Genomic DNA, 12,641 nt, shown 5'->3' with positions numbered 1-12,641 from the left:
AGTGATCATCCCCAGCCGCATGGCGTAGGGCAAGCCTCGTCGGCGTTTGGCAACCCCGAAGGGCGACGGCGAGTTATAAAAACGGAATAACAAACCAAGTACCATCTATATCAATCAGAATCATCATCAAGATGACTTCTCTCACAGTTGAATCTGTTCCTCTGGTGGAACTGGATAAACTCCAAGATGAGCGCTCGAAGACTCTGCATGCACTGTTCAGGCAGAATCATCGGGATTTGGCCTTGTTGCGCGAGCCAAGGCTGATCTTCCATTCTCATATGCCTCATGTATTTCTCTTCTAGTGAACTGCAAAACATCAGATTCTGACATTTTAGATGCTCGGATCGGCCTATTTACTTGGCTTTTCGGAGGAGAAATTGGTCGAGATGTATCAGAGTGAAGCAGCGGGGCTGAAGCCAACCAACGTTGGATTCATTCAAAATGGAATCACCAAAAACAACTGGACAGAGTTTCTCCATAAGAAAAAGTATATTGTTCGTACATTGTCTGGGTGATGCTGACATTAGAAGATATACTGTCGCCTATACCAACTTCTTCGATGAGAGATTGGCGGACTTGAACGGAGACTGGAAGGCGCTGCTTCATGAATATCTTTTCACATCTCCCGAACCATTGATAAATGGGTATACGGGCGGTCGTAAGTCTTCTGCTGATAGGATATGTTCATGACTGACGAGGCAGTCGGCCATCCATTCATCCACCTCGCATACGCATACGAGTTCAACAGTCCTGAAATCGCCACCGAAGCACTTAGCATGGGATGCACCGAGAAGGACAAAACGCACGTATTCTTGGACACCGAACAGCCAGATACCTCGACGTACAAGTCGTCTTCGATTAGCGACATCCTCGTCCGCGTACAGCAAGACGAACGATTTGCGAATCTCTCTGAGTTCCCTGGATTCGCCAACATTGCCACCATTTTTGCAAAGGCAATGCCTGCATTCCTGGAACACTGGAATGCGTGGGATATCACCGATCCAAACGTGCAGTTCGAGGAAGCGCTAGACACGGCCACGAAGCTCCTCATGGGAACCAGCAATGGGAATGGCGAGTACGATTTTTACCTCGCGCACACACTAACAGTCGGACACGCCATTCGAGTCCTTCTCCCCCATTTCCCCGTGGAGCATCACATCTCCGTCCTTCGACAGTTCTGGATCTTCGTGCTCTACTGCTTCATCGCGCAGCTTCGACCGTCATTTCAGACAGATTGGTTGCAAACTGTCGATCTCAAAGGTCGGGACTGGGCGTGGGTGAGTGCGCAAGGTGCAATTGGGCCTCTTTCCAATGACTGCCACCGCGTCAAGGTCTTGCGTGCCTTTAAGATGATGGAGGAGACTTGGGGGGCAAAGGAGGGTCGGTACTTGACTGCTGCGGTGAAGTATGTAGATGAATTTTCTGGATGGACTGGATTTGGGAGGGGGGTTGAGGGTCTTGTGGTAGAAGAGTAACACATTATTGAATGACTTGTTTATAACTTTGTAGTGAATGTGATGTGATATTGAAGTGTTGATGTCGACGAAGACGATGTTATGGAGTCATGCCCAGATATACCATTCGCGTAATTCTGAGTCTGAACCTTGATTTCAAATCAACCCAATTTGCTCCATTTTTCAACTGCAAGAATTAATTAAATCCAGCCGTTCTTCAGTTCTGCTAAAAATGCCACCATCTGCAAAGAAGAGCCGTGAGAATAAGACATCGCGGGGTAGATACACGTCCAAGGCATGCGAGGAATGTCGACGACGGCGGGCCAAGGTCAGCATTGACGATGATGATAATGAATCACTGCTAACACCCAACCAGTGCGATGGAGAAAGGCCATCCTGCTCTCGCTGTGTCGATCGAGATATCCCGTGCCAGTATTCTGGCGTTGAAGATGGCCGGAAACCAGCGCCCAAATCATACGTGCTGCTTCTCCGCGAACGCATCACCTCACTGGAGAATCTATTGAGAAAGCACGGAATCGATCCGAATTCTGCTGATCACGCTATTCCAGATGAATTGACTGAGCATATTCCTCACGATGGCCAGATCACGGATGGAAATGATTCCGCATTAGAAGACCTGTGCGGCACCTTTGAAGGGTGTCTAACACTGGACGACTCGTTGAACTTCGATCAAGACGGCGAAATGCGATACTTCGGACCAACAAGTGGTCGTCTCCAGTTTCCTCTCTCCGGGGCAGACTTGAATCTACCGGGTTTGGGCAAGTCACATATCGACGGCTACTCGGATCTTGCAGATGCGGGTATATCAACCGATCTGCAGTCGGAGTTGATCGATCTGTATTTCAAATGGGAAGGGCCGATAGCTCCCATCGTCGATGAGGGTCTATTCCGTGCCAGCTTGGTGAATAAGACACAAAGCTTCAGTCCGCTTCTGTTGAACTGCATTTTGGCCGTTGGATCTCGGTTTTCCGATGATGTCCATGTTCGATCGGATCCAAACAACCACAATACAGCCGGCAAGATGTTTCTGGAAAAGGCTAGAATATTTCTCTATTATGAGCTTGAGAAGCCTAGTTTGACTACTATCCAGTCATTACATATCATGGGAATGGTTTATTATGTGAGCTTCTCCGTCGTTGCTGGTGATGTCCACTGACGAATCAGGCAATGGGTGCAGATTCCGCTGGATGGCTCCATACGGGAATGGCAAATCGACTGGCCTTGGATATGGGGTTGAATATGGATCCGTCTGCTTTTGAAGATACAACTTCCATCTCCACGCAGGAAATTGAACAACGGAGGCGGATTTACTGGACGCTGTATTGCCATGATAAACTGTCAGCCAGCTACTTTGGACGGGTCTGTTCTTTTCTGGTATGCTATCTAGTTCCAATCACTTTCCAATGCTAACCGTATCAATCAGGACTGTCAAGGAGCAGTTAATATGCCCTCTGATCCGTTCCTCAATGCGTTGATTGGACTGTGTCAGATATTAGAAAAGATCTTGTGTTCCTTGTAAGTATACAACGGCTGATATTAAACTATACTAACAGCGCAGATGGGGACTTAAACCCTCGCTTCGCGTGTCTGAACGACCCCCCTTTCTTCGAACTTGCATGTTACGCCTCAGATCCTGGTTCTACGATCTCCCTCCGTCTCTACGAATCGACCAACCGAACGACCTCCCCCAAGCATATACCCTCCATATGATCTACTACACCACCAGAATCCTTCTCGCAAAACGCTTCCTCGCAGACCCAACCCACCGACACACTCCAAATGACGAATCAACCACCCAGGCTACGCCACTGGCACGGTCTATATGCAATGAATCCGCCAGATCGTACTGTTCAGTCGCGTACAAGTACCGCCAGCAATTCGGTGGTTTCCGTCTCAGTCCCCTGACAGCGACGTATTGCACGCTATCTGCGGCGTTGGTGTTTCTCGGGGATATTCATCGGGTTGGAGAAATGCCTAATAGCCGTGCATCGCTTGAGCTGTGCTTGAAGGTTCTGTATGAGCTTGCTCCGGCTTGGAGTCCTGCGTGCCATATTTTTAAGAATCTGCAGAGGTTGTATCAGAAATCGATTGATCCGGATCCATCCACCACTGGTATTGGAGAAGTCGAACCAGCTCTGATTGGTATCAATGACATCACAGTTGGTGATTCACTATTCACATGGCCTGGTGATATGGCATGGCTTCAAGGAACCCCGTATGAGCATGTGTCGGTATTTCCAACAGGACCGGAGTTTCAAGTGCCGAACTCATTCAACACACCTGATATAAACGGCTTTGACCCTCTTCTATATGATTGCCGAACAGCAGACTGCGATCTCTTCGAACTCCTGAGCTCCGAGTTTGAGCAAAACCAATCGACCAACATCTGGCATCAGCAAACACTTTAACAGTGACATATATCTCAAACATTAGACTACGAATCAGGAACATGAGCAACAACCTCAATCTCAACCCTCGTATCATCCTCCCCCAACCTCGTCACCCCCACGCACGTATAAAGCGGACAATGCCCGGGCATCCACTTTTCGAAATTCCGCTTCATAGCATCCAACGCCTCGTTATTCAGCGGCAGATGGTACGAGTTGACACGGTAGACCTGCTCCCACCCTTTTCCGCCGGCTGTCTTTAAGGCCAGGTCGACGTTTGCGAATGCCTGGTCGATCTGGGCGTTGATTTCGCGATGGATTACGCCGGTTTTGGGGTCCCAGCCGCCTGCGTCATGTCAGGTGGATGATGACCAAGGTGGATGAGGGGGGCTTGCCTTGGCCGGAGCATTCGATTCGATCGCCGACACGAACTGCTTGGTTGTAGCGGAAGTTGGTTTTGGCTGAGTCGCCGAAACCTGGATAGGAGTAGTATTGTAAGTGGGACATGTTGGGTATAGTCACTGGCAGTAGGAAGATATATACAACTTGTTGATGAATGAGAGGCAGTTGGCTCTTTATACTTTGAACCCCTGGTCTGCTTTGAAGTAAAGTATACACTCGAGACTTCGTCACCACACTTTTATTGGACAGAACTGTATCAAATATGCCCATCGATTCGGGGGTTGCTTGCAGCGGAAGACATATTCCGCTTTCGGGGTGGATATTCTGCACTCGACTACGTCATCCCTAAAGAGAGCCCACTGCGACCAGCAAAGATGTACACCACGGCCTAGCCTATTATTTCTCTTTGGCTGTAGACAGTAGAATATTATTGTTACAATTCAAACCGTAAGTCGTTTGTCCAATCACATCTATAAAACACGTTGCCTCTTTTATGGGCCATGACAGCGCAGAGACTGAATCATCCAACATCAGCAAATGGCATTCCATCTAAAGAGAATATACATACCGCACAGTGTTCGCGCCACTGTAGCTGACAGCAACCCGCGGAGCCGCTGGAGTACCGCCAGGATACGCGACAGATTTCACGAGGGGGAATTCTTCCAAATCAAGCCCAGCACAGTTGGCAACGAGGGGAACCTGATTATTAAAATTTCCAAAATGATGCGGATAGTTCCCATCTCCTATTGAGCTGTGGGTTAGTCCGGGAGAGACTTTTAAGAAGCCAAGCCATTCTCACCAACTGTTGTTCCTGCATTGTGGTGTCGCAGTGCAGCCTCGGCAGCTCGCTGGATATCCGCTTTCGAGTATTGCGTGGTGCCGCCTATGACGTTGTCAGTCATTATCAGGGCCGGGAAAGGACCAGATCGAACCGCAATTATGCACTGGATCGTTTGAAAGGTTGATATTTTCAACAACTGCAAGGGTTGACCCAGCAAGGAAGACGGGCAAAAGGGTAGAGAGTTTCACGATTGGTGGCTATATCTGAACAGAGAGGACTGGACTGAGCCGAGGAAAACAGAAGAGGATGATGAGCATTCTTATAGCTGGCTGCGAACAGTTGGCGATGGCAGACCCGCTCGAGCGAAATACGTAACTGTTGCCTAAAAGTGGCCGGTTTGGGGTAGTTTCTCAGTCCATTATTGTGATAATGAGTGATTGTCCTGTCACAGGGAGTATGGGCTTGTTGATCGATCAAATCAACCGGAAACCCCGCACGGATATGGGTGAGGCTGGCTGAGGAAGAGCTGACAGGAACATGTTCGGCGAGCTGGACAGTCAATTGGTTGGCTACTGTGGCGTGTCCTCTGATCATATATTCTGATTGGCCATCACCATTTGACTTGGGCAATATCTCCTCACGATCGTCAGATCGTTGTTAGATGTACCAGTTCTGGAATAGCATACCAAGGTGGCAAATGATATGGTATAACGATGGATGTGTTGTATTCTGATGGCTCTATCAAGTGTGGATAGATACGTAATCTAGTTGACAAGCGACCTGAGGTATCGCCTCGAGCCTTCCACGACTGGCTGATAAATCCTCGTCCAATCCAAACCATTAGAAGGAAACCATTGGACAAGAAACAAGGCATTACTTTGTCCAATCACATCCAGTGGGCTTGCCGTCTCTCTTACGGTGGAGCATGACAGCGCAGAGCCTGAAGTCATTCATTACCAGAGGCCTCCCAGCAGAGAGAGAAGATACATACCGTACATCGTCTGGCTTTCCATCAATGTAGTTGAAGGCCACACGATAGGTCTTAGGATCGTCCCCAGAGTATGGGACAGTGCGAGTAAGGGGAAATTCTTCCAAAGCAGCCCCGTTGCAGTTAGTAGCTCGAGCGACTCCATCCTTGTTTCCATAATAATGAGGGTACTTGTTTGCCCCTGTCTGATGGCTGGTCAGTCTGGGTTTGCCTCGAGGCTTGGGTTCCCTTACCAACTGTCTCCCCGGCATTGCGAAGCCTCAATGCTTCGTTGGCCGCTTTCTCAATGTCGGACTTGACGTACTTGGTGCCGTCTATGTTATCGTCAGCAATAGTCACACACAAGGGGTGATCATGTCGAGCCACACGTCACTTCGTCTCTTGACAGGTTGATGGTTTCAACCTTTGCAATGGCTGTTCCAGCAAATACAAAGGGTAGAAGAGTGAAGAGCTTCATGGTGAGCTGGAGTGTGGTGGAATTGGCTGAGAGGAATGGACTTGATTGATGAGAAGGCAGCGGGGCTTGGAGGCCCATCAATAGCTTTCTTTCCACTCATTATCTGTATTCAGACATTGTTGACATCCATTTGAGGGATAAATTGCTAATCTGTACGACGTGGACAAAGGTACATTCCAAGTCTCGGCTCAGTGGGCCATTGCCATTGACCAGCTGGCAACCACTCTACTGACAAATACATTTATCGTTTCTATTGAGCAAGCCAGCCACAATGCAGTGGCTTTTGATCTGACTGGAGGTATCTCTGTGAAGTAATTATGACTAGGTCTGCATGCCGATCGCCTAGGCGCCGGGACAGTCCGCATTAAGCATATTTAAGGCTAAATCGCCAGCCAGCTATGCTGTGAGTTACACAAGACATGGGGACTCCGCTGGTAGCCTTAGACAGTAGCTATTTAAAGGGATGGATGAATGTTAGTCCTAGTGATCTTTTATAACCGATAGTCTTGTGATCATCAGGCTTAGCTGAATTGCATGAACAGCAGGCTGTGGATGTAGATCCTAGTACTTTTAGCAGCATTATTCCCCATGGTTCTAGTTAATAGCCTATTTGAGCATGTTGCATGCAGTCACCGTGTATCAAACTGTTCTAATTGCAATTTGTAGCGGACTGAACTTTACGCACCCACTTGCTGACCAGAATGGAACTGCGCGAGAGGCCAGTCTACAGACGGTAGCTTTGCCTCAGAACAGCCGGGATACTTCATTTTAGATGTGGTAGAATATTAACCAGTACACCTGATACTTGATGGTGTGTGCTGAAGATCGGTCTGGGAGTTGCATACTAGTACAAGTGGAGACTGCATAGCCTAGCACCATTCTGCCAGTTTATCATATTGTCGCCCGGCATGAACAGCGTGTATAAAGTGGGCTGAAGGATTTGCAGTATCACGAACACAGTCGGTCGAAGTGGATATGGGCTGAATGAACATGGTCAACTGATTTACAACTTATACAGACACATAACCCCCCTCCTAAACCCCAAACCTATAAATAATTAACAATCACCCCCAGGAACAACATCAAAACCGTCGCGGCAAAGTGACTCCCCTCTCCCTCCCCCTTCAAATTCAAACAGAGCACCCCATCCCCCACAGAAACAACACTACTGGCAATCAAAATCCACGAAAACGTCCTTCGATTCCCGAAATACGCCGCCGCGCCGAGCGCAAGACCCATGAAGATGTCGCGCACGCCATAGACGCCCATCATTGTGGTGGCGAATTTTTCCTCCCAGGGGGTGGTGGGTTGGTCGAGGCCGAAGAGGGTGAGGGCATGGTGGGGGCGGAGGAAGGCGTTTGCGCCGAGGGCGATGGGGAGGGCTGTGAGGGCTGTTGCGAGGAGGGCGAAGGGCGTCGAGGAGGCCATTGTGGGTGGTTGGTTGGGTTGGCTGGGGTTTTTGTTAGTTTTCTGTTGGAGTTTATGGGATGGGTGGGTGTACTTTTTGGTGGTGTTTGGTTTGGGTAGATTTGATGATTATGTCGATGTTATGTTGGTGTTGGGGTGATGGCTTATTTATGTGTGATCCGATAAGCGCTAACATGTCATTCTTACAGGGTCTGCGTCAAGCGCATCTGAGTCAGACCGAGATCGTAGGTCTTCGATTGCGAAGGATCAGGTTAATTTAATATGCAGAAGTGCGTTGGTCGGGTATACTCAAGATTGAAACGATCTACAAGCTTATGGTTGATATGAACCGGAAGATTTAATTATGCTGTGATAACAGATAAGGTTGCATCGACATAGCTAAAAATATTTCTACACATCAGCAGAACAGAAAGTTATAAAATGCAGAAATTTCTCTCGTGGTCCATGTATCTCAACATGTTGTGGTTGATCTGCGTGAGGACGATCGGATGTCGGATCCTCCAATCCATTTGTGGATGCCGAGATGCCGATCCATCAGATCGACCATTGAAACGGAGATGTTTGCATCCATCCAAAGTAACCAATTCCTAGTAAACATACCCTAGATAGGTAGTTCTAGCATTTCCATGTCTCCGAAGTGAACTGTCCAACACAATGGCCGTCTCAAGAGCTAGTCTTGGTCGACATCCGCACCAGCGACAGGCCATTTTGCTAGGGATGTGTGACCGCGAAAATAACGAAATGAAGGGGTACTTTTCGTCCGTAGCTGGTCGGATCAACATCAAATTCCTTCTCAAGGAGTGACTTGGTCACTGCATTGATTCCTTTGGCAGCATAGTGTAGGGCATGGTGACCATACCTCCTGACGAAAGTAGACTGTGTGCCGCGATCCAACAATCATCTGAGAATTGATTTGTGGCCACATAGAGCAGCCTGTTCGAACGCAGTTGTCTTCACATAATCATATGATTCACACGTATCTAGGTTTCCCCTGGCACTCAATGCGATGAAATCTGCCGTCGCAGACATCGGCCCCGGCGTCGATCAAAGCTTTCACGCTCGACGCGTTGCCGGATTCAGCTGCATAACGCAGCGCCGTTAATCGGGAAATTCCCCCGTAGTTGACATATGCGCCGTTTTTAAGAAGCATCGCAATAACTGCGAGATTGCCCGTTGTTGAGCAGATTGAGGTAATATAATATCATACCCTATACAGACTATCTCACTTGGAAGGTCTTGTAAAGGACATTTGAAAAAACGCCATTTTGATCACTGTTTATGAAAATATGAGTTTGGGGATATGAAATTGTGAAGATGGCAGGACACGTCAACGAATGTCAGATTGACAGCCAGGTCCTTCGATTAAACAAGATAAAAATTGGCGCGAGAAAAAGAGAATGACTGTAAGCTGATGAGGGGGTGTTTTAGTTTTAACCCCATGGTGGCGACAAGAAGAAGATAGTCAACCGTACTGTCCCCTTGCCAATTCCGCACTAAACCCGACTTGGATAAGAATGTTCGTCATTCCTCCCGGTCTGCGGATCTGGCCGTTGTTCAATGCTTCGCTCCCCAGCGATGGACGTCTCTCGGTCCAATTATAATGGACAACTGGCCATTCGGCTGGTCTGCGGGTGCCGTAAGCAGGAACGGATCCATGGTGGTGATCCTGTGGGAACTACCCAGGGACTATCCGGGTGATGTCCGTTGTGTTGCACAGTAATATCAAGTTTTGATGGCAAGCATTCCCATGGATAAGCCAATCTGATCTAGCCATTTCAGTGATCCTTCCTGATCTGATGGGGAAGGAACAATATCCTTGGCTTGTATATCTCCCTGCAACAGCTCTGCGGCAGTGGGGACATTCATATTCCTCCAAGGATCCGTTGTTTGTGAGTCATGCAATCTCCGCACACTGTCTGCTTTAATAAGGAGCTGGAGCTGGTGGAGAAGCGAAATGGCCATCTGCATCCCTTGAAGCGAAAATTTTGCAAAGTCACCGACAACTTTGACAGGGATCGGGCCGATGATATCTGACCTTTTAGCCATGGATTTCTCCGAATTCTCCAGAAAGCGGACCGTCAGTTGCGAATGGAGGTTGGTCAGATTTTCCAAAGTGGAAGTGATCTCGTGGAGTAGAGTGGATCTTTCAGATGAGAGGACATCTTCCGCTGCAATGATCGTGTTTGTGCGAGCGAGCAGCCCCGGACAGAGTGTTATCTCATTGAAAGCATACTCAACAAGGTCACCCAGTTCGGTTCCCTTCCCTCTTTTTCTGTCTGCGGTTATCCCATCGAGAAATATCGACCTCCACTCTTCTTGGGCCAAGAAAGAAGGCTCACCCCGGGTGAAAGCATCAGCCACCAAAAACGAACGGAAGGAGACCAAGATTGTCCGCCCGAATCCTGTACGGTGTGCACTTGCTCCTCGAAGCCGAAATAGTGTTGATATACCACCAGTATGTGTAAGCCAAGAATGTTGTCCTGTTCCATCCACTATTTCATAAAGGCCAAGGAGGGTCGCCGCTGCTAATGGTCCGTCCGCTTTGTTGAACTTGGCATTTCGTAGTAAGTGGGTGAGATTTCTCAATGCAAAAGAGTACATATGGCGACTAGCGATGACTTTACCCTGGTCTTTATAGTGTTTCCCCGCGTAGAGAGTGGTGATAGAACGGACAGCCCAGACCAAGGCGTCAGGTGCGGATCGCATATGATACCGCACAAAGTCCACCCAGTTGATCTCGACGCGGGCACTATATGCCGAGAACAGACTGGGGAATGCGGCCGCGACAAAAAGACAGAAGACCTCTTTCTGCTGCATCTCAACAGCCACGCCTGCCAGGTTAGGAGCCACGACTTCGTCCATGCTGGTCCGCAATACCACCGCCTTGCGAGACGGCGGTGCTACCTGTTGTTTCACGCATTGTCGCCGATCCCGACACTTGGTAGTATTTGTTGAAGAAGAGCTGCTCTTTGTTCTCTCCGAGACAGGGGTATTATTATGAAATTTCATCGGTTTCCGGTATCCGCCACATTCAATACCCCTGGCCTGACAGCGACGGCATTCGGGCTGAGCTTCATCGCACTGCACTTGTTAGTCCTGAGCTTGGTACTGCCATGCACATAGTGGATCATCAGAAGCACACCTTGACTCGGCGCTGCAGACATGTGCGACAGCCATTGCTTCGGGGCACTCCGACCATTGTCGGCTAGAGTGGATCTGGATGGCAACGCTTCAAGATAGGAGATAGGAGGGCAGCAGAGGATACTAGACCTTGGGCCGTCATATCAATATTGCACGAATTATTTGGATCGAGCTTGGTAATCCTTGCATCTCGTAGTGCTCCACGAGACGGGATGGATGGAACTGCGATCTCAGATCAAATCAGGGATCAGGAGGTGACCTTGTCGGTGTTCATCGGCCATCCATCCAATAGTGCTTGCACTAGTCTGCCGGTTGAATCGTAGGCGGTGTGAGAAGGCGGTCTATCTCTGGCGGGAAGAAGCTACCGATAAGAATCATAGCAAATAGCGAAATAACATCTCTGTTGGTCAGCAATGTAGCCTTGAGGAATAAAAAAGACAGCTCTTCGCATTGATCTGTCGTTTTGAGGCTCAAGGGATTCAGCCCTGTCTGTCTTACCGAGGGCAAGCCCGAGGCAGACATGATTGGAATGGACTCGAGTTGGAAAACCAGTCACATATCAATATATCTTGTGATTCTTGATAGCCTCAAAGCAGACAGTGATCAAGGATTGGTGATGTAAAATGAACAATGATATGGAAAACTGCAGGCGCATTGACCGCGGTTTAGTAGGATTTTTGCTAGATGCTCTGCTCACCAAGTAAGTCCATGATGGCGATATATCCGTCTGTAACTCCGTCAAGAAAGACCGGGAATATTTTCCTGAAAAAAAGTACTGAATAATGGGATGATGCCGAGTTAATCTATTTGCAACGGGGAACGTCCAGAAGATTGGCAATAGGCCTAGACTTTGGTAGGATCCCTGTTGTATCATGACGGAATGTGATTTTGGTTGGATAGGTTTCATATTTACATATTGCATAGAGACACAGTAACTGGAGACGGACTCTATTGCGAGACCAAAAATGAAGGGCCGGTTGAAAGGAACTTAAGTCTTTCTAGTTTCTACATAGTTAGCCCACAAGCAAATCCCAAAATCAGAGAAGAATCTTCTTCTGCAGACTCGGTGACGTGTCAATCAAACGGCCTGGTGGTGGAGAAGACATGTGGCAGTGGAGTGTTTTACTGTTTAATAGAGCAGGAGGCGTTCGTCACGATGTGCCTGTTGATGCAATAACCGGTCATGATGGATATCAGATATAAACTTGACTTTCGGGACTTCCGTTCCATCCAGACAACACCACCTGACAGATAACTTGGCAGATGACAGATAGTACAACAAAGCCGTTATCCATACAATCTGCCACTGCAGGAACGGATCGCACGGTAATTTGGTCCAAGCAAATCCCATCCGGTTATGGCCCATCACACGTGCTGGAGGGCAAAGTACGGCTTTCTGCAGAATCTGGCAATTTGTTGAGTGCCACCGGGTGGAGCCGGTCGGCTGGAGCCCTCCCTCTTTGGGCCAGCGGCAGCACCAGCCGCTGTGGCAATACGAGCTGGACGGCCTCCTACTGGCTGCAGCCCTGAGGCTAATGCAGCCGCTGGTCACGCTAGCCTTGGCGCTAGACAGGGATCGTCA

The 12,641-nt window shown here is 48.6% G+C and overlaps 7 protein-coding genes across 7 annotated transcripts; 2 read left to right on the top strand and 5 right to left on the bottom strand.

The window, feature by feature from the left end:
• Positions 1 to 131: 131 nt before the first annotated feature.
• ASPWEDRAFT_177714 (questin oxidase family protein) lies at positions 132 to 1,475 on the top strand (the record flags this gene model as incomplete). Its single annotated transcript, XM_040831703.1, has 4 exons — positions 132 to 287; positions 336 to 487; positions 531 to 658; positions 703 to 1,475. 4 exons carry the CDS (start codon positions 132 to 134, stop codon positions 1,473 to 1,475), a joined length of 1,209 nt encoding a protein of 402 aa, XP_040683662.1.
• Positions 1,476 to 1,686: 211 nt separating this feature from the next.
• On the top strand, positions 1,687 to 3,883 carry ASPWEDRAFT_122319 (Zn(II)2Cys6 transcription factor; the record flags this gene model as incomplete). The annotated part of the gene is made up of 5 exons (XM_040829150.1): positions 1,687 to 1,782; positions 1,831 to 2,595; positions 2,640 to 2,849; positions 2,899 to 2,990; positions 3,034 to 3,883. The coding sequence occupies 5 exons, from the start codon at positions 1,687 to 1,689 to the stop codon at positions 3,881 to 3,883; spliced, it is 2,013 nt and encodes a 670-aa protein (XP_040683661.1).
• A 26-nt stretch (positions 3,884 to 3,909) lies between these two features.
• Positions 3,910 to 4,369, bottom strand: ASPWEDRAFT_55479 (RidA family protein; the record flags this gene model as incomplete). The annotated part of the gene is made up of 2 exons (XM_040838220.1): positions 3,910 to 4,208; positions 4,258 to 4,369. The coding sequence occupies 2 exons, from the start codon at positions 4,367 to 4,369 to the stop codon at positions 3,910 to 3,912; spliced, it is 411 nt and encodes a 136-aa protein (XP_040683660.1).
• ASPWEDRAFT_46712 (uncharacterized protein) lies at positions 4,245 to 5,533 on the bottom strand. The gene is made up of 3 exons (XM_040836828.1): positions 5,064 to 5,533; positions 4,833 to 5,007; positions 4,245 to 4,779 (listed from the first exon to the last, which is right to left on the bottom strand). The coding sequence occupies exons 1-3, from the start codon at positions 5,164 to 5,166 to the stop codon at positions 4,698 to 4,700; spliced, it is 360 nt and encodes a 119-aa protein (XP_040683659.1). The 5' UTR covers positions 5,167 to 5,533; the 3' UTR covers positions 4,245 to 4,697.
• A 213-nt stretch (positions 5,534 to 5,746) lies between these two features.
• ASPWEDRAFT_46711 (uncharacterized protein) lies at positions 5,747 to 6,461 on the bottom strand. The gene is made up of 4 exons (XM_040836827.1): positions 6,402 to 6,461; positions 6,267 to 6,347; positions 6,037 to 6,218; positions 5,747 to 5,985 (listed from the first exon to the last, which is right to left on the bottom strand). The coding sequence occupies exons 2-4, from the start codon at positions 6,282 to 6,284 to the stop codon at positions 5,919 to 5,921; spliced, it is 267 nt and encodes an 88-aa protein (XP_040683658.1). The 5' UTR covers positions 6,285 to 6,347; positions 6,402 to 6,461; the 3' UTR covers positions 5,747 to 5,918.
• Positions 6,462 to 7,097: 636 nt separating this feature from the next.
• On the bottom strand, positions 7,098 to 8,257 carry ASPWEDRAFT_46710 (DUF4267 domain-containing protein). The gene is made up of 2 exons (XM_040836826.1): positions 7,992 to 8,257; positions 7,098 to 7,940 (listed from the first exon to the last, which is right to left on the bottom strand). The coding sequence occupies exon 2, from the start codon at positions 7,916 to 7,918 to the stop codon at positions 7,538 to 7,540; it is 381 nt and encodes a 126-aa protein (XP_040683657.1). The 5' UTR covers positions 7,919 to 7,940; positions 7,992 to 8,257; the 3' UTR covers positions 7,098 to 7,537.
• Positions 8,258 to 9,640: 1,383 nt separating this feature from the next.
• On the bottom strand, positions 9,641 to 11,117 carry ASPWEDRAFT_55478 (Zn(II)2Cys6 transcription factor; the record flags this gene model as incomplete). The annotated part of the gene is made up of 2 exons (XM_040838219.1): positions 9,641 to 10,999; positions 11,061 to 11,117. The coding sequence occupies 2 exons, from the start codon at positions 11,115 to 11,117 to the stop codon at positions 9,641 to 9,643; spliced, it is 1,416 nt and encodes a 471-aa protein (XP_040683656.1).
• Positions 11,118 to 12,641: the final 1,524 nt, after the last annotated feature.

Source organism: Aspergillus wentii, assembly GCF_001890725.1.
Source record: "Aspergillus wentii DTO 134E9 unplaced genomic scaffold ASPWEscaffold_10, whole genome shotgun sequence".
NCBI lineage: Eukaryota > Fungi > Ascomycota > Eurotiomycetes > Eurotiales > Aspergillaceae > Aspergillus > Aspergillus wentii.
The sequence above is the reverse complement of the archived record's forward strand: the minus strand, read 5'-3'. Positions and strand labels throughout refer to the sequence as shown.

What these genes read in the sequence shown, in the direction of transcription:
- ASPWEDRAFT_46712 (XM_040836828.1), bottom strand. Translation starts at nt 5,166, where the DNA reads ATGACTGACAACGTCATAGGCGGCACCACGCAATACTCGAAAGCGGAT. An exon ending in CAATGCAGGAACAACAGTTG is followed by an intron (nt 5,008 to 5,063) that starts GTGAGAATGGCT and finishes ACAGCTCAATAG; the next exon opens with GAGATGGGAACTATCCGCAT. An exon ending in AGTGGCGCGAACACTGTGCG is followed by an intron (nt 4,780 to 4,832) that starts GTATGTATATTC and finishes TGGATGATTCAG; the next exon opens with TCTCTGCGCTGTCATGGCCC.
- ASPWEDRAFT_46711 (XM_040836827.1), bottom strand. An exon ending in GGAAAGCCAGACGATGTACG is followed by an intron (nt 5,986 to 6,036) that starts GTATGTATCTTC and finishes GAATGACTTCAG; the next exon opens with GCTCTGCGCTGTCATGCTCC.
- ASPWEDRAFT_46710 (XM_040836826.1), bottom strand. Translation starts at nt 7,918, where the DNA reads ATGGCCTCCTCGACGCCCTTCGCCCTCCTCGCAACAGCCCTCACAGCC.